A 27,832-nucleotide genomic window follows, 5' to 3' on the forward strand; every position below is an offset into this window, starting at 1 on the left:
TTTGGTTTTTATTCTGAGATTTTGATGTGCAGTGTGGCATTTTGACTTCAGAATCAATATTTTGCAAGCAAGTACGATATTTTAATATAAAAAGCTAGAAATTGGGCTGCCAGTGTTCCATCAGCATTTTGGTGCATCAATTTGTCACTGCCCGCAACAAGAATCAGATTTTGCTGCATTTTGTGAGTTTTCTAAGTGATTGATCCTCCAACATTTCAAAATTAGAGCCCAAAGTTTTTCCAACTGCAGAAGATTTGATGTAGGAGAAAAAGACCATAGGTAGACTGGAAACTAATTCAGAAGAATTGGATCAAGCAATTGTTGTGTTTAGTTAATAGTTTATTGTGTGTTCAGTTCAATTAGTATTAGGCTTATGTTTATTAGGGGGTTTATGTGAAATATATTTGTATTTTAGGGGTTCCAGTGTAGTTTCAGGTATTTTCAGGGGTATATGTGTAATTTCATGTATTTCAGGCTTTCTTATAAATATGGTGTGAAAGCCATGTAATAGTTAGACTTTTTTATGAATTTGAATTGAAAGTGTGATTTTCCCCCATTATAACTTCTTCCTTCTTCTTCTTCCCCTCTTCTCTCCTCAACCTCTCCCATGTTCTCTCATGGCTGCAATTTCATGAGGCTGTCCTGCATTACATAGCCTCTAGTTTTTTTTTTTCTCAGTTTTGATAAAAACCAGGCATAACAAACGATACGAAAATACAAATAGTACCATGGCTTGAGCACAATTTTAAAAGGAACATATAAAATGTACAAACTTAGAATAAAGGCAATACCAAGCGTCCACCAGCAATAATGACAACAATAGCTGCTACAGCCTTAACAGCAGCCAGTCCAAGAGCTTCAGCAATGGCTTGAAACCCAATCTAACAACAGGAAAACACATGCAAAAAGAAGGATAAACAATAATCCATAAACAAAAAAGAAAGAAAAATATGTGGCGAATAATAAGCCAGGGAAATTGTCTGATAATTTAGCAAGTTAATTAATATAACAGCTTTTAGATAGTAGAATTTTAAGAAGCTGCTCACCAGAAACTTATATACCGTACATATTTTTACAATTTGATAAAATATAATCACAAAAGCATTATGAACATACATAAATATAGTGGCATTTAATTTTGTTTGCTTTTGTGGGGGGAAGCAAATATTCACTGCAATATGAATAAGAGAAGAAAAATAGATGAAAGATTGTACCCCTCCTTTAGAAGAATTTGGTGAAATAAGAGGTATGAGAATTAACAGAACCACCACAGCCAAATCCTGGAAAGAAAGAATCAACAAATAAAAATTACCTCAAGATTCACAATGTGTATATACACAAACACATCAACTTAATTTTTGAAGTAAAGCAAAAAATAATGACAAGAACTAGTGTTCAAAAAAATGATGACAAAAAATGGTATTGAGTGAGTTTTAAAAACTTGAAGACTAGAGGGGGGAGGGCGAAAAACCAGTTACCAATCACACAACATTCATGAAGCACTGACATGTCACTTGAATTTTTGTCTCAGTGTCTTGGACACGGACACTAGTCCGGCACACATATGTTTGTGTTGGGTTTAAAGATATAAATCTTGAGATTCAACATGTGCCCAACTAAGCATGGGCATGCTATTGAAGAAATGCTACTTAAAATTTAAAATGGGAGGAGGGCTTTTCCATTCTCCAGAAAAATGCAACCGATCACTTCACCATTCTAGGAAAGCTTTTACACAAAGTTCACTCTCATTCGGCTTGCACTTCCATAATCTTTGACCCTTAAAGGTTGTTATCATTACATAACAAACTTATTTCAACATCTAGTTGATATGCTCTATTTACAGATCACCATACTTTTATAATCTCCATGCTTTTTTGGATTTTGCTGTGTTGCTGTGTTTGTGCCCCAAATCCTGTGTCCATGTATGTGCTTCTAAGCTCAGGATCTTCAATTTGCAAATTAAAGTAATTTGTCAAAGGATGTGAAATGATGTTATATCAGAAGGTGCATTGGGTGGTGCAACCATGCAAGGGCATTGATATGCAAAGCTGAATACCAAATTCTTCAACCATAAGCTAGTTTCAACTTTCATCCCTGCTTGCCAATGCCATACAGGCCACACGCATGTAGTAGGGCAAAGAGAATTTTTGTGCATGCACTTCTTTTCCTTCTCTTTTGTTTTTCAGTGGTGGGGGAGGGAGTTGACGAAAAAAAATAAAAGGGAGAGAGACAACAAAAAGGCATAGATATTCCCTAAGGTTTTAAAAAATCCCACTAACGACATTTTATTTCGAGGACACTTGTAACCCGTCCAGACAATTTACCATCAAGTATCCAAATAAAATTTTAAGAAGTTGACTTTTTGCCCTTTTTTGCCCTTGACTCACTTAAAATGTGAACGTTTTTTTAAAAGAATAACCATTCTTATTGAATTTCAAGAGACACAATTACAAGATAAATAGTAAAGTCACCAAATTAGGAAGGCCACAAAATCAGCAAATCAAATCACCAATAAATCAGCAAATCAAATCAGCAGATATCTAGGCTAGAAAACAGGAAACTAAAACTACTAGAATCTGAAATAGTAATTTCAGATTTATTCAAAATATGAAATTTTCTAATTTATTCCTTAGAAATCCGACACCCCCCCTAAAGTTGGAGCGTAGATATCTATCATGCCCAACTTGCTCACAAAGAGCTCGAAACTAGGTCTGAAAAGTCCTTTGATGAAGATATCGGCTATTTGTTTAGTAGTAGGAACAAAAGGCATGCAAACAGCTCCACTATCAATCTTCTCTTTTATGAAGTGTCTATCAATCTCTACATGCTTCGTGCGATCATGTTGTACTGGATTTTGAGCAATACTTATGGCAGCTTTGTTGTCACAATACAACTTCATTGGCATGTTCACCAACCTCCGCAGCTCTTCAAGAATTCTCTTTAGCCATAGCATCTCACAAACTCCACTAGCCATAGCCCTATATTCTGCCTCAGCACAGCTCCTTGCAACCACATTCTGTTTCTTGCTTCGCTATGTGACCATATTTCCCCAAACATAAGTACGGTATCCTGACGTGGATCTCCTGTCAATAACAAAGTCTGCCCAATCTGCATCAGTGTATGTCTCTATGTTCTGCTGTGTGGTCTTCTGGAAGAGTGAACCCTTGCCTGGTGTACTTTTTAAGTATCTGAGAATCCGATAAATTGCTTCACGATGTTTCTCGTAGGGTTAATGCATAAACTGGCTTACCAAACTCACAGAAAAGGCAATATCGAGCCGTGAATTTGATAAGTAAATAAACTTTCCCACCAACTTTTGATACCAAGTTGTATTAATTTCGTGTCTTCTCCAAGTTTCTGATTGGGATCTATTGGAGTGTCTACTGGCCTACAACCGCTCATCCCAGACTACATGATGAGGTCAAGGACATACTTCTGTGGGGAGACAACAATCCTTTTCTTCGACTGAGCAACCTCCATTCCAAGGAAATACCTCAGAGATCCTAAGTCCTTGATCTCAAATGTTGATGAGAGGAAAGTCTTAAATCGGTTCATCTCAAGTGCGTCATCTCCAGAGAGAATTATATCGTCTACATACATAATCAGTATCGCCATCTTCCCATCCTATGAATGTCTTATAAACATCGTATGATCAACTTGCCCTTGAGTATACCCTTGAATTTTAACAAACTGAGTGAATTTCTCAAACCAGACTCTTGGTATAAGGACTTCTTCAGTTGACAAACCTTTGTGCCAAACTTTTCACCAAATCCTGGAGGCGCATCCATGTACACTTCTTCTCCGGGTCTCCATTAAGAAATGCATTTTTTACATCCAACTGTTGCAAAGGCCAATCACGATTAGCTGCAAGTGACAAAAGAACTCTTACAGAGTTTATAGCTTTGCGACTGGGGCGAATGTCTCCAAGTAATCAATGCCAGAGGTCTGAGTGAATCCCTTGGCGAACAATCGAGCTTTATACCATTCTAGAGTACCATCAAATTTATAATTGACCGTAAATACCCATTTGCACCCTATAGTTGTCTTTCCTCTTGGTAGATCAACTAACTCCCATGTGCCATCTTTTTCAAGAGCTTTCATCTCCTGGAAGACAGCCTCTTTCCACTCAGGAACTTTCAGAGCATCCTGCACAGTATTAGGAATCTCCATACAAGACAATTGCAAGGTAAAAGCACGAAAACATGTGAGAGATTTTCATATGACACATAATTGGACAATGGATGTTGGGTGCAAGACCTTCAGACAGCAATGGGAAGTTCAGAATCATCGAACTCAAGATTGGAACTAGACTCAGGTTCAGAACTAGAGGACTCAGAACTCGAACATGAAATGGACTGAACATGAGATAAAGGCTCAGTGAGGACATAACCTAGAGGGTTTACGGATTATGGATAGTGTAAAGGATTATTAGAAGACCCTTTCTTTCGAATTGTCCTCTGTCGCGAGTAGACAATGTCAAATGGTACCAACGCTATGGTGTTTTTTTCAGTTTCTCCTTTGTTAGTCATTATAGTATCACGAACATCATGAGATGACACTGTAGGAAGACCTGCCTTTTCAGTATCTAAAAAACTCGACTCACTTTCTCCTGGTATAATAAAGTTAGGGATTTCAAGTTGAATAATCAAAGTTGGAGAATGATCATTTTGCGAGTCTTCAGCTTGGAAAAAATCATAAAACACAGCTGAATCTTTCTTTTGGTCCCTCCCCCCCCCCCCTTTGAAGATGAGGCGTAAAATATGGATGTAATTCAAAGAATGGAACATCCATGGTAACAAACATTATTTTGGAAATGGGTTCAAAACATTTATACCCCTTTTGAGTGGGAGCATAACCAACAAACACACATTTTGGGGCTCGGGGTTCAAGTTTTCCTCAATTATGACTATGAATATGAACAAAAGTGGTACAACCAAATATCTTTAGTTGTAAAGAAGAATACAGGCGATTTGTTGGATAAAACTTATGAAAAACATCAAAAGGTGTTTCAAAGCTTAAAACCTTATTAGGTGTTCTATTTATAAGATATGTAGCAGTAAGAACGGCTTCACCCCAAAGATATTTAGGTACCTTCTTGGTAAAAAGCAATGCGCGAGCTACTTCCAATAAATGTTTGTTTTTTCTTTCAGCCAAACCATTTTGTTGCGGAGGGTCGACACAAGAGCTTTGATGAACAATTCCTTTTTCAAGAAAAAATTTGCCCAAAATGTTTTTGAAATATTCTCGACCATTATCACTCCGCAATATTTGAATATTTTTTTTGAAATTATGTTTGTACCATGGTGTAAAAGTTTTTGAAAATTGTTTTTACTTTAGATTTTTCCTTTATCAAATAAACCCAACGTAATCTCGTGTGATCATCAATAAAGGTCACAAAATTTTTTGCCTAAATACGTAGATGTTCTACATGGGCCCCAAATATCACTATGAATCACAGTAAATGGTGTAGTTGGTTTGTAGGGTTGGGTGGAAAAGGATGCACGATGATGTTTAGAAAACTGACAAACTTCACATTGAAAAAATATGGATTTTTATTCCGAAATAACTTGGGAAACAAGTATTTTAAATATTGAAAACTAGGATGGCCTAACCTATAATGACATAACATGATATCATTATCTTTGAAAAAAGAAACAAAATTTAAGCAAGTACTTTGACATTGCCTACTCGAGTTAGGTCCATTGTCAAAATAATAGATTCGATCTTTTTCCTTAGCACTACCAATCATCCTCCCCATGGCCAATTCCTAAAACTCACAAGAAATTAGCCTAACAATGATGATCAGAGGTAATTTTACTAATGGACAACAAATTGCAAGACAAATTGGGAATGTGGAGCACATCATGGAGAGTTAACAACGAAGTGAGTTTGATAGTTCCTATGCCAGCAATTACCGAGTGAACCATCTACAATTTTGACCTTTTTATTGCCTGCGCACGGACTATAGGATGAGAAAAATTTGGAGCAACCAGTCATAATCAGTTGCGCTAGAATCAATTATCCAAGAATGAACAGAATTAGGAATAACACCTAAAAACGCAGTAGCAAGAGAGTTACCCTTCTAAACCAAAGAACAAGACGAAGTTAAGAATAGTTTTGGAGATTTAAACAATTTGCAGAAGTGCTCCAAATGCTCCTTGGTAAAAGGGACCGCATCCGAGTTGGTAGAAGGCTCCTGAGTCATCAGCAGTGGCTTGGTAGGCGTGACTGTCACATTTGGATTTTGGCTTCCAATTTGCTGGTTTAAAATGAAGCTTCCAACACGTCTCCTTCGTATGCCACGGTTTTTTGCAATGCTCCCACCACGGTTTCTTACGCCCGTCGTTGTCAGAATCAATACCTCTTGACACAAGAGTAGAGCTCTCAGGTTCTAGGTTGAAACTAGGCTCGGTGTTACACAGCATGATTTTTCTCCTTGACTCGCGTCTAACAACAGAAAAAAACTTCCCGAATAGAGGCCAATGGCTTCCTGTCGAGAATGCGGCCTCGAACCTCATCCAAACTCCAATTAATGCCAAATAAAAACATGTGAACCCTATCATTTTCCTCTCTCTTCTTGTGGCAAGCGTGGTCGTTCGAATTCTCCCAAACATCATCATTACACTGATCAAGTTCTTGCCATAATGTTACCAATTTGTTGTAATAAGTAGTAACATCGCGATCATTCTGCTTGGATCTCCAGAGTCGAGTTTTCAACTCAAATATTTGAGAAGAATTCTCCAGGTCCGAATAAAGATCTTGAACGGCCTCCCAAACGTCTTTAGCAATGGGAAGAAATAGGTGAGGTTTTCCAATGGTAGGTTCCATGGAATTGATGAGCCAAGCAATAATAAGAGAATTTTCAAACTACCATTTTTTTAGATCAGGATCACTAGCAACAGGTTTCGATATTTCGCCTGTCAAATGCCCTATTTTGCCTTTACCATTGATCGCCAATTTTACAGACTGAGCCCACTCGAGATAGTTGTGCCCATTGAGTTTTATAACCATGAGATAAAGGGCTGAATTATGGGAATAGTAATCAGCAAATACAGACTTGGGAGGAATAGTGGGATTGGGCGGAATGGTTTCAGATGTACCAGAAGAGCCGGTAGGATTTCTTTGGGCGCCGGTCATCGCCGACTTATACGACATCATCAGAAGAAAGAACAAAATAGAAAAAGAGCACAAGGCTCTGATACCATGAAGGATTTTTTAGAAGAAGAATAACCATTCTTATTGAATTTCAAGAGACACAATTACAAGATAAATAGTGGAGGAAGGCCACAAAATCAGCAAATCAAATCACCGCTAAACCAGCAAATCAAATCAGCATATCTCTAGGCTAGAAAACAGGAAACAGAAACTGCTAGAATTTGAAATAGTAATTTCATAATTTATTCAAAAAATAGAATTTCCTAATTTATTCCCAAGAAATTTGGCAAAATGGCATAAAAATGACTAGATATTCATCCCCTATTGACAAGAGCTTAACACTTCACATCTAGTGAAGGGTCATTCAGTACTAGTTGTAGCACACAATCTTAACTAGTCAATCAAAAGTAAATCATGATTCACCACATGAACAAATTTCCAACCATCAAATACAAACAAAGCAGAAGCAATAAAACACGAGTCATACAATAATAGTAAAGCAATGCAATTTTAATCACACCTTAGTAAGCAGCGTGTATTTATCAAGGGAAGCCTACAAAAGCTAGTAAGTTATACAATGAAAGACGAACACTCATCCTCCTTTAAAGAGCTTCCTACACTATTTTCACTCTAGCACTAGGAAACATCAATGCGACCGAGTCATACTCCCCAGTTTCACTAAGGTAATTATCCTACTCCAAATAAAAGCTAGATTAGAACTACATGGTCATCAAACAATGTGCAAAAGACAACCACGCACAAGCAAGCATAAGACATTGAACAAGCTTGGCTCTTGATATTCTTCCCTACTTGTGCAGCTGACTTCTTTGTAGACTTTGATGCTAAGCACTCTTCAATTTTGTCCTCTATTAGCCCATTGAATATCTCGACCCATCCATTTGTTTATGTCCAAGTGATAGTCCAAAGAGATGTCTAATTGTGAAACAATTTTGAAAAGTTACGATTTCTTGGGGGACACCCTACTAATTCACAATGTGTTTGAAAAACAACTGCGTTGTACCTATACTAAGTTGGGCATTATTCAGTTAGCTGAACCATATTATCAAAACCGTTAACCAAATCGGGATTTTGGTTCGCCAAAAAATGCAAACCAAAACCAACCATTTTCCAACAGTTAACCAAATTTTAGGCTAATATCTGATGGTTAACGGAACCAAACTGTTGGACATATTTAAAACTTTCATTGCCCTATAAATTAATATTTTTTCCATACTAATCAACTCATTAAAATACCAGTTCAATACGGTTAAGAAATAGACTAGAACAATTCCTGAACCAAACTTATTTCAGTTTCTATAAATTTTTAATTTAAAAATCAACTTGTTGTAAGGCTAAGAAGACCAATTACAAAACAAAGAGACTCGACCAAGGCGCAAAATTGTAGTTAGCAGAATACCAAGAGTTGTGAAGAAAGAGGAGTGCTCTGTGGATAATTTTGGGGAAGGGAAGAGGTTCCCTTCTTTTGCCCAGGCGATGTTGGACAAGAGAATACAAGGAGCCAAGAAGTGTGCACTATAGAAACACAATGAAAAGACTCCCTACTCCTCAATCGTCCCACATCGAAATATTAAAGAATGGTGGGACTTCCTGTATCTATAAATTCCCCACATTTGTAGTGGTGGCACCAATGTATTGTTTAACTTTTGAATTTGTTATTTTGAACAAATTAATAAATAATCAACTTGTGAATTTTAATATATTCATAATTAAAATTTCAGCATCAAACTTAAAGCAATACAATTTTTTTTAATTTCAGTTATTAAAAGTGTATGTAATATTATATATAATATGTATTTTATATATTTTAAATATATTGGCTTGGTTCAGTTAACCATGGTTAATGAATTGGCCAAACTGATAACCGACAAAACTTAGAATTCCAAACCAAAACTGAATCAATAAAAAAGGTTAGCTGATTGATTCAATTTTGCATTTTGGTTCAATTTTTTCGATTTTTCTTGCCCACTCCTACTCTATACTAGTGGCAGTATGAGAGTATCATACTTTAGAAACATGTCCATAACCACAAGTATAGTCCTATGTCCCCCACTCTGGGCACATTAATAATGAGTAGGAGAGGGCAAGAAAAACCTAAAAGTTGAACCAAACCGCAAAACTAAACCAAACCAAACCGGAAAATCGGTTAACCGTTTTTTAGTTTGGTTTTGATTTGAAATTTTAAAGTTTTCCAATTATCAGTGTGTCACTTCGGCCCTTCAATAATCGTAAGTAATTGAACCAAATCAATATATTAAAAATATATAAAATACATTTTATATAGTATTATGCACAATTTTAATTAAAAAAATTGCACTACTTTAAAATTGATGCTAAAATTTTAATAATGAATATATTAAAATTCACAAGTTGATTATATAATAATTTGTTCAAAATAACAAATTCAAAAGTTAAACAATAAATTAATGTCACCATTAAAGATGTGGGGAATTTATAGGTGTGGGAAGTCCCATCATTCTTCAATATTTCGATGTGGGATGATTGAGGAGTGGAGAGTCTCTTCACTGTGTTGTTGTAGTGCACACTCCTTGGCTCCTTGCATCCCCTTGTTCCACATCACTTGAGCAAAAGAAGGGAACCTCTTCCCTTCCTTATAAATACCCACTGAGCACACCTCTTCCTTCACGCCTCTTGGTATTTAGCTGGCTATAATCTTGGCCCTTGGCTGAGTCTTCTTGTTATGTATTTGGTCTTCTTAGCCCTACAGCAAGTTGATTTTTAAATTAAAATTTTGAAAAAACATAAATAAGTTTGGTTCAAGAATCGATTTAGTCTATAACTGAATCAACCATTGGGTATTAGCCTAAAATTCGATTAACTGAATTTTGGATAATCGTTTGAATTGATTTGGTTTCAGTTAGCATTTTTTGAGGAACCAAAATTTCAATTTGGTTAATAGTTTAGGGGATATGGTTCAATTAACCAAATCATGCCCAACCATAGTAATAAGGTCAAGTCAGACACTTTACCACCATCTCGCTGGTGTTTGAAAAACCTCCAAGCCCTACAATCTTCTTCTACTCAACCATATCTTGCTAACAAGTGAGACAAGTCCAATTATACTCAACCACTTCATCTCACATATGTGGCTAGTAGCACATCTACTTCAACAATGTCAAACTCCAATGCCATCTTTAACACTCCCTCAACATCTTCCATACGTCACCAACTCAAGGAACAAAGAGTTTATTACAATGTGTCAATAGTAAACCATCTTCTAACCAAACTAGTGTGCTTTGCCTTCTTCAACCACCTTTATGAGATTTTGGCAACTGGATCTTTGACAAGATTCTCCTTAATGTGTTCCCACACTATTGTGGTGACCTTACTTATCATCAATTGAATTATCAATTGTACAGCTGCAAGCTTGGCCACCCTACTCAGTGCATCTATGACTTGGTTCATTTCCACCATCTTGCGTTGGAAGGAGAAATCCAACTCTAATAGCAATTCTTGCCAATGAACTTGCTAGGGGGGAGGGAGAAGATAACTTAGGTTGTCTAAAGAAATGACTAACAATCGAGTTATCCATCTTCACCACAAACTTAGACCCTAATAATGCCACCACACACAAAGGCAATGAATCACCACTAACATTTCTTTCTCTTAGTTGTATACTTCTGCTCAATTTCAATAAGCTGCTCTTGTATGCAACAAGATGCCTATGTTGTAACAAGATTCCATCGAGGGCATAGTCTATACCTCAAAAGGCTTCATGATGTTAGAGCAATTACCAAATCCCTTGGCTTCCTTCAAGTTGTTAGTGGCTCCCAAGCACTCGTCTAGTTACGCCAATGACCTCCTTTAGCAATTCTATTAACAAGGCAATGCTCCTAAAGTACCCATCCACAAATATGTGATAGTAATTAGAAAGTCCAAGAAAGGAATGTAACTACTAAATGGTTCCAATCTTAGATATCTCTCATCTTCTCCATATCCATCAAAATGCAACCTAGTTCAACCACATAACCAATGAATTTGATACTCAAAAGAGCACTTCTCATTCCTCACATATAGGTTGTAATCCTTCAGCCTGTCAAACACCTTCTTAGATGTTTTTCATGTTCTTTTAGAATAGAACTATAGACAACTATGTCATCAAGATACACCAGAACAAACTTGTCAAGGAAGTCATGAAACACTTGATTAATCAAGGTGCAGAATGTCGCTAGCACATTCGTCAACCACAAGGGCATCACCAAAATTCATAAAACCCATACCTTGCCGCACAAGTAGTCTTTGGTTCATCACTCCACTATCTTCACCTAATAATAGTCTAACCAGAGGTCAGGTTTGGGAAAGTACTTGGCATGACTTCGTTGATCAAACAAATCAACAATCAATAAAGTGCTATGAGATAAAAATAAAAAAAAATAAAAAAGGGACAATTTGGTGCACAAAGCTCCCTCGCATGCAAGGTCCAGACTTAATGACTTATTGTGTAAATCATTTTGTTAAGCGCCCAGTAGTGCACACACATCCACATGCTCCCATCATGTTTCCTCTTATACAACATCAGTGCTTCGAATGGTGCTCTGGAAAGTCATACATAACCCGCTTCCAATTACTCATCAAGTTGCTTTCATAATTTTGCCAACTCTTGAGGCACCATCCAATATTGGCCCTTTAGAAGGAGGCTTCACCTTGGTAACAACTAAATCTTATGTTTCACACTTGTCGTGCAAAGGCAAGTTGTGTGATATCTTCTCCGATGTGACAACTCAATACTCCTACTACACATCTTGAATGGCAGTAGGCACAAACTCTTGTCCTATGTTTTCATCCACCACCAAGAAGGCATGATAGCTCACTCCTTCTCAATCCTTTCTTGAGTTGCATTGCAGAGGGGAATTTCTCACCGTCTCTTTTCTTCTCCACAGCTTGAACCTTGAAGGGGTAATCAACCATCAAGCAAAGGGAACGAAGGTACGGCAATGGTGCTACCCCAACTTCTCTTAAGCATTCCATTCCAAGTTATCACCTTGAAATCATCCATCTAAAAGGGAATGAAATTCGCATGTCTCACCTACTGACCAAGCTTCACTTGCTTTGCCACTCCCTATGAAGGTTGGATTCTGGAGTAAACCGCTTTGTGTGTCATGAGTCCTTATCCTGCTTCAAGTTGAGTCTCTACACTCCCCCCTTGTGGGACATAGTTATGCCCTAGTATCCACCAAAGCATGGGTTCTCTTCATCTACAAATCAACATACATTAACCCTTTAGCTTACACAACTTTAGACTTTTCATATGCCTCTCCAATGCATTGAGTCACTACATTGCACCCATTCTCATGGTTTCCTCCTTATCCTCATCCAGTCATCACGTCCTTGTGACCCTTCACAATGGAAGCTTGCAAGACATTATGCGATGACTCATGATGGCAATCAACAACTGAGGGCCTCAAAGAAGCATGCAATCATACCCTTATGACTAGATGTCTTCAAAGACTGAGAGGAGGACGCTTTCTTTGAAGTTGATACCTTGGTATCAGCATTCATCTCCCTCACTTTTGGGTTTCCCCTTCTTGAAAGACTTCCCGCTCTTTCCACCTAGAGAGCCACTCTCCATAGCTGAGGGGGAACACTTTACAATGCAGTCAGTCAGGCATTCCGTGGCACATTGTGTAGTATGCAAGTCTTGCGCTCTTTGTAGATGAAGTTTATCCAAACCTTCAAGGAAATAGAATAGCTTGTCTTTCCCTAACACGTCACTTATATCCAACAACAAAGTAGAGAATTGTTTCACAATTCTCTAACTACACCGATGTGTTTAACATCTCCCAGCTTGCATCAAGCATTATACTGAAAAAAGAATTAGGGCTTGATCTCTCTTCTCAAGTCTACCCTAGAATCAATAACACATCTTCCAAACCTCATTGTATTCGTATGCCATCACAATTTGACATCCTCGCTCACGTACATTGTAGCCATGGATACTTTTGCATCCAAGTTGGCTCTGACCGCACCAGAATTATTCCATGTCAAAAATGAAGTTCTCCAACTCCTTAGCATCATGGGCACCATTATATGCTCTTGGTTTTGACACCCTTGCTCTCCCATGTACTACCCCTATAGAATTCGAATTCTAAACCACCGGCTTTATCTTGGCAATACGCTCCCCCATCTAGCATTGTAGACTTGTAGTGCTTCCATCATACCACGAAAATCTTCCACAAATTCATCGAAACCCTGTTGTTTTTTTGGGATCCTCCAATAAATCAGTATGTTCCATAAGTTAGGCCATCTCTACGGTCACATGACTGACAATCTCAACTTGCACCTCTAGCACATAAATTCTCTCAACATTAGTGCATGGCATGGTTCTCCTATTGATGCTTCACACAATCCCATAATCTAAAGGCAGCCGAATCAAGAAGCACTCGACCAATCTCTAATATCAAAAGTCATGGGCCAAACACTTCACACCTAGTGAAGGGTCGAGTCGAGACTAATTGTAACACACAAGCTTATCTAGTCAACCAGAAGTAAACCAAAATTTTACCATAGGAACAAATTCCCAATCAATGAATACAAATGAAGCAAAAGCAGTAAGCAATCATAAAAGTAAACACGAGTCAAGAGGTAAACCATAAAGCAATGCAATTCTTCTTATCACCTTCGTAGGTAAGGTGTGTCCAACAAGGATAAATACTTTTACAAAAGCTAGTGAATTATATACTACTAAGATTTGATTAAAATGAATGACCTAACTTGAAGATAGGACTCTCCCTCTATTTATAATACAAATTAAATACATTCTAATGACAATAATACCCTTACTAACTCTCACTAATTAACATACTAACATACTAACACACTCAATAATAATAATACTAAGACATATAACCTCTCACACTCCCCCTCAAGCTGGAGCATAAATGTCATAAACTCTTAACTTGATACAGATGAATATAACATGAACACCCCTCAAGGCTTTGGTAAACAAATCAGCAAGCTGCATGTTTGATTTCACATAAGCAGTTGTAGTGAGCTTCTGCACAAGTTTCCCCCAAACAAACAATTAACTTCAATGTGCTTCGCCCACTCATTAAAGACCACACTAGAGGTAATATGAAGAGCAACTTGATTATCACACATCAACTTCATAGGCTTAGAATGCGAAAAAACCCAATTCTTCCAACATGTTCTTCAACCAGATAAGTTCACAAGTAGTGTGAGTTATAGCTCCATATTTTGATTCAGCACTTGACCTTACCACCATGGTTTGTTTCTTTCTTTTGCAAGGAACCAAATCACCACCAACCAAGATACAATACCCAATGGTGGATCTCCAATCGAAAGGGGATCCAGCCTAATCTGCATCCATATGTCCATAAGTGTGACCTTGATCACGATATAAAAACCTCTCCCAAGTGCACCTTTGAGATGTCTCAAGATGCGAATTACTGTGTCCCAACGATTTGCCCTTGGAGAATCTAGACACAAACTCACAACACTTGTTGCAAAATATATATCCAGCCGAGTAACTATGATATAATTCAACTTTCCAATAAGTCTCCAGTATTGTCCAATATTAGGTAGCAAATCTCCCATATCCAGCATTAACTTGCTGTAAGGATCCATGAGTGTATCAATCGGTTTAGATCCCTACAAGCCAATTTCATCCAATAGATCAAGAACATACTTCCCTTGAGACACAACAGTTCCAATATGAGATCTAGATACTTCTATACCCAAGAAGTATTTCAACGATCCCAAATCTTTGGTTTGAAACCTAGTCTGTAGAAAAAGTTTGAGACTTTGAATACCTTTATCATCATCACCTGTAATAACAATATCATCCACATAAACAACAAGAAGGATCCTGCCTAATGAAGTACAACAATAAAACACAGAATGATCCACAGCACACCATCAATGACCAAACTCAAGTACTACAGCACTGAAACAACCAAATCATGCTTTGGGAGACTGTTTTAAACCATATAAAGCCTTCTTGAGCCGACACACTAAGCCTAACCCCCCCAAACAAAAAAACCTAAGTGGTTCCATATAAACCTCCTCCTCAAGATCACCATGCAAGAAAGCATTTTTCACATCTAGTTGATGCAAAAGCCAGTGAAAAGTAGTAACTAAGGAGATGAATAGACGTACTGATATAACTTTGGCAACCGGAGAAAAAGTATCAGAAGAATCCAAACCATACACCTAAGTGTATCCCTTAGTAACAAGACGGGCGATTAGACGAGCCACAGAACCATCAGAGTTGAGTTTCATAGTGTAAACCCAGGGACAACCAATCACAAACTTGTCAGGAGGAAGAGGCATCAAGTCCCAAGTACCATTGTCATGTAAAGCATTCATCTCTTCAACCATAGCATCCCTCCACCCTGAATGGGCTAAGGCTTCTAAAACAGATTTAGGAAGGGGGTAGTAGATAATAGAGCAGTGACAAAAGAATAATAGGAGGGTGATAAGGAGACATAAGAAACATAGTTGGAAATGGGGTGTTGAATACATTAGCGTTTACCTTTCCAAACAGCAATAGGAGGATCAACATCATGGGAAGTATGATCATCAAACGAGGAAACCAAAGGCGTGGTAGTAAAAGCTAGAAGGGACTCTCTTCCTTGTAGCTGCCTTCGAAAATACACCTACAAATTAGGATTATCAACACGATGAGAAGGACTTGAACTACATGGAGAGCTAGATGGTTGGTGAGGCAAGGACAGCAACATAGAATCTAGAAAATTAGGCAAAGGAAGAGACTCATTAAAGTCAGAAGCGCTCAGTGACTGGGTGTAGTAAGGTGTAGACTCAAACAAGGAAACATCAGCAGAAACAAAGAAGTGATGCAGCACAGGACTATAACAACAATATCCCTTTTGAGTATATGAGTAGCCCAGAAAGACACATTTTATAGCATGAGGATCCAACTTATCCACTCTAGGAGTTAGTTGATGAACAAAGGACATACCCAAAAATATACGAGGAAGAGAAAATAAAGTTGAATTAGGAAAGAAAATGGAGTAGAGAATTTACCACTAAGAATCAGATAACAAGCAATAAGTACAGCATCACTCCAAAACACTTTAGGTACACGCATTTGATAAAGTAAAGCACGAGTAATTTCAAGAAGATGTCTATTTTTCCGCTCGACAATCCCATTTTGTTGAGCAATGTGTGCACAAGATGATTGAAGAACAATACCAAATTGAGTCATACAAGTAGTGAATTGTGCACTAAAAAACTCTTTAGCATTATCACTTTGAAGTACTCAAACTAGCAAACCAAATTGAGTCTTTATTTCAAAACAAAAGGCACAAAAAACATGAAATAACTCAAAAGGATCTTTTATTAATTATAACCATGTCATTCTTGAATAATCATCCACAAAGGTTACAAAGTACCGGAAACCCAACTTGGACACGACCATACTAGGACCCCAGACATCTGAATGAACTAACATAAAAGGGATTGCAACCCATTTATTGACCCAGGAAGCAAAAGAAACACGATAGTGTTTTCCCAACTAACAAGACTCACAAACGAAACTACACACAAAACTCAAACTATAAACAAGACATTTAACTTTTCCAAAGAAGATGACCCAGGCGACAATGAGTTTGGAAAGGTGTGGCAACAGTAGTGTAGGCGGTAGAAGGAGATAGCGGCTCAAAATGATAGAGTCCACTAGCTTCACGCCCTTTGCCAATCGTCTTCCACGTTTTCAAATCCCGAATAACCACAGAATCAAGGAAGAATGTTACTGAACAATTCATGGATTTAGTAAATAAGTTAACAGGCATAAGATTGAAAGGAAATTTGGGAATATATAAAACCAAAGGAAGAGAAATAGAAGAAGTGGGACTTACAGTTCCAATTCCCTTTACTGCTATAGTGTTATCCATTAGCAAGAGTAACACACGGTAAATTTGTAGAATATTGAAGAGTGGAGAAAAAACTAGGTACACTTGTGATATGAGCAGTGGCAGCGGAGTTTATGACCCAATGATTAGGACGAGAAGTACTAGATGACAGGCATACTGTGTGATTGCCTGTTTGGGCAAGAGATGCAATGGGAAGAGAAGCTTGTTGTGACGCTTGATACTGCTGAGATTTGGAATACTCCTCCTCTGACATAGAGAAGTTACGTTGCCCCCCCACTGGACCCCAAAGGTGAGGAGTCGATGGTGGCTACAGTGGCTGCCCCCAAAGGTATGAAATCAATGGTGGCTGCTTTGGCAACATGTGAAGATCTACTGTGAAGATCCCAACAATGCTCAATAGTATGATTATTCCATCCACAATGAGTGCACTTGCGAGGAGTACCTCTACCTCGTCCTTCTCTACCACTACGAATACTCAAACCACTACAATAACTTTTGTAGTTGTTTGGTAGAAAACTAGAATCACTCTTTGTAGTAAAGTCTGACCTCTCAGAGCTAGCTACAAGAGCACAAGAATGCATGCTAAAGGAAGCACAAAGGAACACTAGAATAAACATCAGCAAATGATGGAAGCTCGACACTACTAAGCATCTGGGACCAAACTGTCTCAAACTCAGGTCTCAAGCCTGCTAGAACACAAAGAACTGTCATCTGCTCCCTTTATTTCTGCATCTCACAAACATCGGCAATTATAGGTAGCACGATGTTAAGCTCCTCGTGAATATGCTTCATCTCTCCAAAATAATCTGCAATGCTCTTATCTCCTTGTTGTAACTGAAAGTACTCTTGGGGGGGTAAATCATACATACGTGTAATGTTACTAGAATATAGTAGTTTGACATAATCCCAAATCTCCTTGCGCGCATCTAGATGTATACAGATCCGTGCAATCTATGGCTCCATCGAATTCCATGAAAGGGAAACAATCAAAGCATCTTCTGAACCCACATGTCTTTTCTCTTCTTGTTAGAAGAATCGGATTGGAGCAAGTGGTCAAATTTCCCTAATCCTGCTAAATAAATCCAAACAGCTTTAGGCCATTGAACATAGTTCTTTCCATCCAACTTTTGAGTTAGGAAACAAATTTTTGGGATTCATAGATTCCATCCCAACACTTACAAATCAGCGATCACACCAAAAACAAGAAGAACAATCAAAATATAATTGGGACAATCACAAACTATGTGAAGCACGGACACAATAATGGACAAGGTGAACAACTCACCATCGGATATAGCACTGCCACAGCATTCACAAATCAGCAACCACAACAAAAACAAGAAGAACAATCAATAATCGGAACAATCACAAACCATGTGAGGCAGCGACGCAACCACGGACAAGGTGAACAACTCACTGCTGGATATAACACTGCCACAGCCTCACAACTGAACATACGAACACTGCCACGGCTCCAAAAAAGCTCAAAAAGGAAGTCTTCAAAAACCCTGAAGAGAAATTAACGGAATACCGCAAGTGTATGGCCGAAAAAGGTTGAATTTTTTTAGCAAAAAACTGACCTAACTGCTTGATAATATAGTCTAAAGAAGGGATCAGAGCATGGCTGAAAAAATAAAACAGCAGAAGAAGAAGAAAAAAGGGCTGGAACTTCATTCGCACGCTGGCGCGTGGGGTTCGCGATTTAGTATGGGATGGAGGTGGATCTAGGAAAAACAACCGCATGAATGGTGTTTTCTGGCGACAGATTAGGGAAATAGGGTTTAGATAGGATCGTGCTCTGATACCATGTTAAGATTTAATGAAAATGAATGACCTAACTAGAAGATAAGTCTCTACCTCTATTTGTAATACAAATTAAATACATTCTAATGACAATAGTACCCTTACTAACTCTCACTAATTAACATACTAACACACACACAATAATAATAATACTAAAAGACATATATAACCTCCAACGTATACAATGATTGATGAACACTCACTCCTAAAGAGCTCTCTAGGCTTAACACTAGGGAAAATGACCAAGGAGTCATACCACCTGTTTTCAGTAACACATATTCTACTCAAGGAATTAAACCTCACGATGGCTAAGGCACAAAATAAGCAGTCATAGGCAAGCATAATGCCATGAACAAGCTTGGCTTGTGATAGTAGCGATAGAGTTTACATTTTTTTAGGAGGGTTTACACAGATTTTTTTTTTTTTTTTTGGACTATAATATTTATACAATTTCATGTGGGCTGAGGGCAAAATAGTCACTTTTATTTTTTATTTTTTTTTTGAAATATTACTTGGCTACTTAACGGTAAATTGGCAATGATGGTATAAGTGTCCTCAAAATCAAATGTCAAGAAAGGTCCATAGGATTTTGCCAAAACCTTAGGGGAGGTTAGTGCCATTACACAAAATAAACCAAACTAAGTCATCATTTGTTCTCAAAAAATAAACTCCATCCCCACACCCCAAAAATAAAAACCTAAAAAAAGGCATAGAAATTTCTTAAGGAAGATTACCCACTCCCATCACCAATGAGCATGGTGAAGAAGCATGATAACGATAATACAGGTTTTGAACAAGAACAAAAATGTTTGTAAGTAACAAAATGTTCATCTAGTATGGTGACTTCATAACTGCTATGCTTTACCAGAAAACTCATAACAATATAACTTTGAAAACTAAATTGCTTTTGAGACCATAGAGAAACCTGGAAAAGTAAAACAGAAAATGTTGCACGTCCATGACGTGATGTGCTCTCGCCTCGTTCCTGCAATACCTGTATCACAAAAATCCAGGAAAATTAATTCCCTTATTCAAAAAAAATAACCTAATAAATGTAAGTAATCTTAACTACCAAATCTTTGCGATGGAAAAAGTGTTTTGAGCATATAAGAAAAACAAATAAGATTAAAATTGCACAATTTTAACAAGCAAAGAATCAAAGCCTTGGGTTAAAATATCCCAGTAAGCAAAGGAACACTAAGATGATATAAAAATCACAAAGTTTTACTTTATTATTTGAAGAAAATAATCCTATAAAAAATTAAAAAAACAAAATCATCTTGAAAGATATGTTCAATTGATGTTGTAGTGTTGTTAGTTGAGCATATATAAATGCTTATGATAGTGCCCTAGAATCATGTTATAGGATGCCAAATATGTTATACAGAATAAAATGCTAAGCAATTGAGTCTAACATTGTTCATACAATGAAGTTGCTGAGATTGATGAGTTGCAACACAAGAAAAAAAAAAAAACATATATATATATATATATATGGCAAGAAATCATTGCATACATGGAAGTTTTTGGTAGTATCAATGGAAGATAAAATGAGAGAAAACAAATTCAGATGGCTTGAAGTTGAGAACCCGAGACCAATAAATGCACCAACGAGAAAAGTAATTTGTTTGAGGTAGAGGGTGCTATTAGGATGGAAAGAAGACCAAGATGAAAGTGAGTTGAGGTAATAGTAATAAGTTAATAATTTTTTATCCAATAAGGATAGCCTTGAACTAAATTGAATGAAAGATTCATGCAGCCGTGAGCCAATCCCAAACAGTTTTGAAACAAGTTTTCGTTGTAATAATTTTTTTCATGCATTGGTGCTAAAGCTGCAGCTAAAATGTAGATCATTAATGGCATTTAAATGTCATCATAGAGAATGAAACTGCTTTAGATTGACATTGTAATCTATGGTCCCCATGATTCTTAATATATCATAATATGGTATGAAATGCATACGAAGAAACAAAAAAAAAAAAGGCATCCCCGGGCCAAAAGGCTCCCTGCTTTACAAGAGTAGGGGGAGGGTTATCACAGTGTAAGCAGCTTTACCCCTGCTTTATACAAAAAGACTATTTCCTTGGACTCAAACCCAAAGGAGTAACCTTATGGTCAATTTTTTATAAGGCAAAAGACACTAACCTCCCTTGAGGTCTCAAAAATTCCGAGGACCTCCCCTAAAGTTTAAAGAATTCCATGGACCACTCCTGAGATTTGTCAAAAAGACACAAACCTCCCCTTGTATTTGTAAAAAGACAATTTTTTTAAGGAAAGGCCAATGTCTTTTTAGCAAGCCTCAGGAGAGTTCTGTGGCATTTTTTAAACCTCTGGGGAGGTCTTTGTCTTTTTGTCAAACCTCAGGAGAGGCAAGTGTCTTTTGCCCTTTATTATATAAATATAATTTGGTTCAAAAATATTTGCACAAAAAGTTGGATTTTGCTCCCTATATTAATAAAAAAGATCAACTAAAAGACATGTCAGTCACATGAACAACATCTCGGTGAAAACTAATTCTAGAACCAGATGACTTTAATGAACTCCCTACCCAAATAACCTTTGACCAACTAAAAGCCCAAATTTTTTAACAAACAAATTGAACTTTCAAGGAAAAAATTACTCCAGTATTGAGCAAGAATTTTGCATCAAATGATCAACTAATGATTCAAAAATTATGTCTCCATAATGCATAAAAGATAAATTTACTGGGTACTGGTCATTCAAAACAAATAGAACACAAAATGTTACCTGCAGGACAACAGCAGTGGAAGACAGAGCAAGGCCATTACCAATGACAATTGCAGCAGGACCAGGCTGCCCAGAGACAAAATGAGCAACCAAGCCAACTACTACTGCTGTTACCAAGACCTGCATTTAATGCACCTCTAAGATAACTCATTGATACATAAAGTGCATCTAAAAAGGATGGCTTGCAGCAAAATCCAAATAAGAGCGAGAGCAAATTTAAGTTTTCCAATCACCTGAGCAGAGCCTAATCCAAAAACGTATTTCTTCATGGAACTTAGTCTTTCAACAGATAGCTGCAATATGAAAGCTAATTGTTCAACTTTAACTCAATTCATTAAAATTCAAATCGTTTCTCAAAGATACTATGCTCAAAAACTTATAAACTGCACCTCGAGACCAATATTAAATAACAAGAAAACAACTCCAAATTCAGCGATCGCCTTAGTTCCATGTACATGACGAATAATCGAGAAACCATAAGGCCCAATCAATATGCCAGCAGCCAAGTACCCAAGAACAGGACTGCCTAAACAATGAAACAATTTAAGATATAAAACCAATAAAATAATTAAATTTTAATTTAAGTTTCAAGAAAAATGAATATGGAACATGATGATTAAGCCCATGCAAGAGCAGCAAAGTTTTGTCATCCAAACCATAAAATTATACTAATAAGAAAAAATGTCTTCTGATATTTCAGGCTACAAAAGGCCCTCACCTTCAATTTATGAGTAAAAATTTCAGTAGTTGCTACTAGAACTTCTGAACTCCAGATGTTAACCACAAACAAATAAGGTAAATTATGACAGTATCGTGTCCAAAAATGGTCCAGAGTTAGATGATAAATACAGAATTTTAGTTACCTCCAGGAATTTTCTGGAACACAGGCACAAATATGACACTGGCAAGCAACAACCACAACATGTCAAAAAGGGATGCTTCTTCCTCGTTCAACTGAAGAAAGTAGGAACAGATGGTCAGACAAGAATATAGATTGCAGAATACATTGATCTTGAGCCCAAAAGAAGCATAAACTTAAAAAAGAAAAAGAAAAACATAAGAACATGCCTCTTGATCAGGGAGCCTCTCAACTAGTTTCTTAATTCTCTGGGGAAGTTTTTGTATTTGTCGGACTAGAGGCTTCGCACTGGAGGAAAATTCTTCCATTGCACTGGAGGAAAATTCTTCCATAGTCGTAACAACATCTGGTTGTGGAAGCAGCTGAGTACTCTTATCAGCTCGATTAGCATACACGGTGATCCTGTAACAAAGTTCAACATAAAGAGATCAGATGAAACTTGACATCGGTGGTAAAAAAAAACTAAAAACAGAATCAACATATATATATATATATATATATATATATATATATTGAATATGATAGTCCATAAAAATAACTAAGAAGAAAAAGCTAAATTTGCCATGCATTATAACAATCCACAGGATAATATTCCTTTTCATGATTTTGCAATGAAAATGATAATTTCATTGCTAATCAGCTGTTAAAAGAACTGCAACAGAAGGGGGGGTAAGAAAAAAAAAAGGATCTTCAAGAAAAGTTGTGTAGCTGGGCCATTTTAAACCGTCATTTATTTTCTGATAGACATTTTGTGCAAATTACAAAAATGGGGCGTACTCCTGAAAATGAAATGTTTGGGCAACTTTCAACATTTTTCCTTGATTATGCAATCAAAATGATAATTTCTTCAGTCAACCAACTGTTGTTTTTTTTTGGGGGGGGGGGGGGGGGGAAGAGACAGACAGAAAGAATGTCCAAGAAAAATTGTGTAGCTGGGCCATTCTAAACCTTCATTTATTTTTTGATAAACATTTTTGCCAACAGCAGAACATGGGGCATAGTCCTGAAATGAAATGTTTGGGGCAACCGACGATTTAAATGTCATCCACCTGTTCATCTCAACCTTTTTCTTTCATCCAATGTATTTATCTCAGCTAGAAAACATTTTACTGATGCACAAAAAGCAAGTTACTACACAGGGTTTCTCAAAAATGAACATATCATTTTTTTTCCAAAGCAAGGAAAGAGATAATCCAACATTAGAATGTAAACTATCAGCATAGCACACACAAAGATGTTCTTTCCAAAGCAAGGAAAGAGATAGTCCAACAATTAGTATGTAAACCATCACAAAGATGTACAATAGAAGTAATAAGAAGTAATGAAAGAAACTAGTATTAACAAGAAGAAGCTTGAGCTCAACAGCTAACGTACCCAGATCCAACAAGCAATAAGCCAACAATCAGATTAGGCAATTGCTTCCTTGCAGAGCCAATAAGCCCATGGAAAACTGACATTGGCGTGAATTCAGTCCCATCAACAGTGAAAGAGAAGAATGATGCAGAAAAAAATCGAGAAGATTTCTTTGATAATGCTTTTGGAGCATTAAAAGGTGAACTGTCCCTAGTCAAATCCTTCTGTGTTTCCTGCTTTTTCGTTTGCACCACATTCTTTGACTTCTCCACTTCCACTTCAGCTTCTTTAGAAGAATCTACACCCAGTTTTCCATTCTCTTTATCTTTCAACTCATCAGAGACAATCAGTTCTCCAAAACTCTGGCCAGTTGTATCAGATTGTCTCTCTGGTAAAGCCTCAGAAACCAAAGAGGCGCCCTCTACAGGTACATCTCTGACTTCAACGCTGAGAACATCAATGCTACCTCGATCCACTTTCACTTCCTCAACAAAAGCCTCATCAGTTGACATGTGTCCAGGTGTAGTATCTGGGGCATCAGCATGAGAACTCGAGAGAGATTTTTCCACTTTTTGTAGTGCAATCTCAACATCATTTACACGTTGTGTAGCTTCAAGTTCAAAAGCAACAGCCTGCTCTGCTAGATGCATTATGTTCGCCACATCCTCCTCTGCTTTTAAAGCATCCATCTGCAGTTTCTCTGCAACTCCATTCAACCTAACCAGTTCCAACTGCAACTCCTCTTTTTTTCTTTGCAAGTGCCTCAACTCTGTCTCACAACTCTCCAAATTTGCCCTACATTCTCCAATATCATTCTGAGCAAGAAACAGTGCTTCTTCCTCTTCCCTCAATAAAGCTGCGGCTTCCCCTTCACTTTCACTTTCAAAATCAGTCTCTTTAGAGCCTCCTTGAGCAACATCCCTTTCTTCCGCAGCCTGCGATGACTCTATGGCCACCTGAACCCTGGCCTCAGCCAATGAAAGTGCCATTGTTGCTTTCTGAACAGCTTCCTTGGCAATAGATTCTTCATTCACAATCTCTTGAATAACATCAAGGGTAGAAGTAACATCATTTTGAGCATTTTCTGCTTCATCCTTTAAGGCTATTGCAGTTTCCGATATTTTTTGAGCCTTTTCCTCAAACATGGTACTGTTAAGACATGCGACCTCCAATTCCTTCATCGCCTTCTGCAACAATTCACGTAATTCATCCAAACTAGGGACCTCTGCCTCTTGCTCTTCACCCTCACCTCCTTGTCCCTTACCATTTGACTCAACAACAATGCTAGCCCCAACTCTCAAGTTCTCATCAGGACACCCAACAAAATCAACACACCGATCACTCCCATCAATATATGCAATAGAATCATTACCCTGGCATCCTAACAACACAGCTCCCTTTGACATGTTAAAAACATTTTCAAAATTACAAATTAAAGATTTTCGCCAACTATAGCCCCACAAGCAAATATCAGGATCTCTTCTAGCAAGTGTACTGGGATTAACACTGGCACCAGAAACAACAAACTTTTTCATCTGTCTGTTTGGTCTAGTTTTTGAAACAAACCTCCGACAATTGAAAACAGGACCACCAAAACCTCTACTTTCAAACCGTAGCCGCGGATTGAAACTATCCAGAGTGCGATGGTCCATGCCTTCGCGGCTGTAAACCACCTTCGGCTGCTGAAAAGTGCATGCTAAATCCATAACTCTAGGCCTTTCTAGAAAGAATCTTCAACGCACAATACATGCATACAAAATCTACTATGAATTTCAGAGTCTTATTGGCCAAAAATTCAAACACCTGGTGAAATCAATCAATTTTTGAATGAAATGAGAACATTGTCATCGAATAAGTCTGTATCAGTGATATTGGAAGCTACACGTAACGCAAAAATTACCTTCTGCGCGTTTGTAGTGAAAGAGAGTGGCCTTACCGACCATGAGGATCGACTTAGAAGCTGCAGCAGAGAGAATCAATGGCGAAGCATCAGAAATTAGGGCAGAAAACGAAGGAAGTGATGATAGATCGACATGCCATTCAGCTTCACTTCTGCTTGTCAGAAGGGGAGCAAAGAGAGCAAAAAATGGTGACAAGTCCTCCTCCCTCTCGTTCGTCTCTCTCCCCCTTTTGTTTGGAACTGAGAAACTTATTTTATTATATTTTATTTTTATTTTTATTTAAAAAAAAAAAAACTGAGGCAATTTGTTTATTGAGGGTGTTTCGGTAAATTTACAAATACAAAATAATTTGTCCAACAAATGCATTACTAAATAAAACACCAACTCATAGGCTCAGATGCGAATTGGAAAAAAGAAGAATATTTAACCAAGTTTGTAGGCGCAACTAAAGCACACCTTGTCTCATATGAACAAAGAGTTACATTTGCCCCATTGGCATGTTGCAATGGAAAGGCATCAACAGATAAGAAAGAGTATCGAGAGTTTAATTTTAGGTAAATACACTCATAGACCCAACGATACCTGTGGATTGTGAGAATTTACTCTGTGAGTCAACGAAAACCATGGATGGTGAGAGTTTTCTGTAAGTCAGTAGGAACCGTGGATGATAATGAAAATATATTTTGGGGGTCGAGTTAACCGAACGTCCAACTAATGCACAGAAGTCGTGTCCACATTTCGAACCTTGTCTGATCAACGAGACCTAAGAGGAGGACGTTGATCCGTAGGTTTGGTGTCGCACCAGAAGATCTGAAGGGCTTGTTAGTGGCTGGAGTTCCTATATAATCAAAAAAATAAAAAATAAAAAGTTACTCTCGTTTTAAAATAAACAAAAATGACAAATTTGAAAACATTCTTGAGTACCCTAATACCCTTTAGGGTCAGTTGTGACTTTAAAAAAATAGCATTATTATCCACAAAGCAAAAATCTCATTTTTCGTCCTCCTAAAATGATTTATGCAGCAATCATATTATTAGATTCAAAAGCAACATCACAACATAAATTTGCATCAAAATGGAAAAAGTGTTTTTTGAGACTTTTTAGAGAATTTTTATTCTCCTTTCCTTCAATCAAACAACTCATCCTAGGCTCGCGAACAGCGAAAAGAAAGGAGGGGTGCTGCTTTATGAATAGTATGCAATGGGTTTCATTTTCTTTTGTTAAACACGGTCAAAAATTGAACTTCATGACCTTTAATTACTATACTACTCACTCACTTTAACTATCACATATCAACTCAACCAATCAAGTTGGGGCATTTATTTTTATTTCAATAATTAAAATTTAAAGTTTTAAATAAAAGTTTATTTAGTCGTGCAGAACAATTTTTTTTCATTTTTAAATTCCAAAACAATTACAAAAAATACATTGGTTTTGAAATTTTTAAAAGTTATATAAAAGTCATAAATTTAAAAAAACAAAAAAAAATATTTTCCAAGTTTCCTATACTCTCAAAAAGGATTTTCAAAATACAATATTAAAATAGAGTAAATGCTTGGAATGATCAAAATAAATGCCCAAAAGAATGATTCTTAAATAATCCTCCGGAACAATAAATTTGCTAATGAAGAGAGTAAAAGAAAATCAAAGCTCTCTTTCAAAGATGATTTTTCAAATAAATATGGGAAAGAGAGTAAAAATATACACAAATTATTTGGGAGGATTCTTGGGCTAATCTCGTTGTTAGTTGTGCTAATGAAAGGGGTATATATAGAGTTTCTAAAAATATGACCATTTGAGGGCATGGCATTTTAAATTTATTTAATTAAAATTAAACACGTTTTTAGCACTAAAAAATAACCGAACCTAAGAGGATCGGTCAACTGACGACTTCGTCGGTCGTCTAACCTAAGCTAGAAATTCAAATTTCTTAGGAGCTCGATCGACTGAGGAAATTGCCGGTCAGCTGACCTTGGGCGATTTTCCACCCTTTGTAGGTTCGGTCAGCTGGCCTTAAGAGCCGGTCAGCCAAGTGAATAGTGTTAGTCGACTGGGGCCATTTTGTTCTAAAAATGTCGGTGCTTTAGTTGCTTACTCTAATGCAGATTGTGCAGGATGCCTT

General features: G+C 37.3%; 1 protein-coding gene across 6 annotated transcripts in view; it reads right to left on the minus strand.

Moving 5' to 3' along the window:
- LOC131165915 (K(+) efflux antiporter 2, chloroplastic-like) overlaps positions 1 to 25,940 on the minus strand; it is a 58,511-nt gene extending 32,571 nt beyond the window's left edge. Inside the window, exons 1-10 of one of the 6 annotated variants that reach the window (XM_058124087.1) lie at positions 25,709 to 25,940; positions 23,830 to 25,611; positions 22,665 to 22,857; positions 22,460 to 22,550; positions 21,986 to 22,122; positions 21,830 to 21,889; positions 21,597 to 21,716; positions 19,774 to 19,842; positions 1,215 to 1,280; positions 792 to 881 (exon numbers count right to left, since the gene is read on the minus strand). In XM_058124087.1, the coding sequence (XP_057980070.1) occupies positions 792 to 881; positions 1,215 to 1,280; positions 19,774 to 19,842; positions 21,597 to 21,716; positions 21,830 to 21,889; positions 21,986 to 22,122; positions 22,460 to 22,550; positions 22,665 to 22,857; positions 23,830 to 25,514 (2,511 nt within the window). In that variant the 5' untranslated portion in view covers positions 25,515 to 25,611; positions 25,709 to 25,940. Of the gene's footprint in view, positions 1 to 791; positions 882 to 1,214; positions 1,281 to 19,773; positions 19,843 to 21,596; positions 21,717 to 21,829; positions 21,890 to 21,985; positions 22,123 to 22,459; positions 22,551 to 22,664; positions 22,858 to 23,829 lie in introns of all 6 variants that reach the window. The other 5 variants (XM_058124089.1, XM_058124092.1, XM_058124090.1 and 2 more) reach the window with 5 other exon arrangements.
- Between the last annotated feature and the right edge of the window lie 1,892 nt (positions 25,941 to 27,832).

The sequence above is a fragment of the Malania oleifera genome, chromosome 10 (genome assembly GCF_029873635.1).
Source record: "Malania oleifera isolate guangnan ecotype guangnan chromosome 10, ASM2987363v1, whole genome shotgun sequence".
NCBI classification, from domain to species: Eukaryota; Viridiplantae; Streptophyta; class Magnoliopsida; order Santalales; family Ximeniaceae; genus Malania; species Malania oleifera.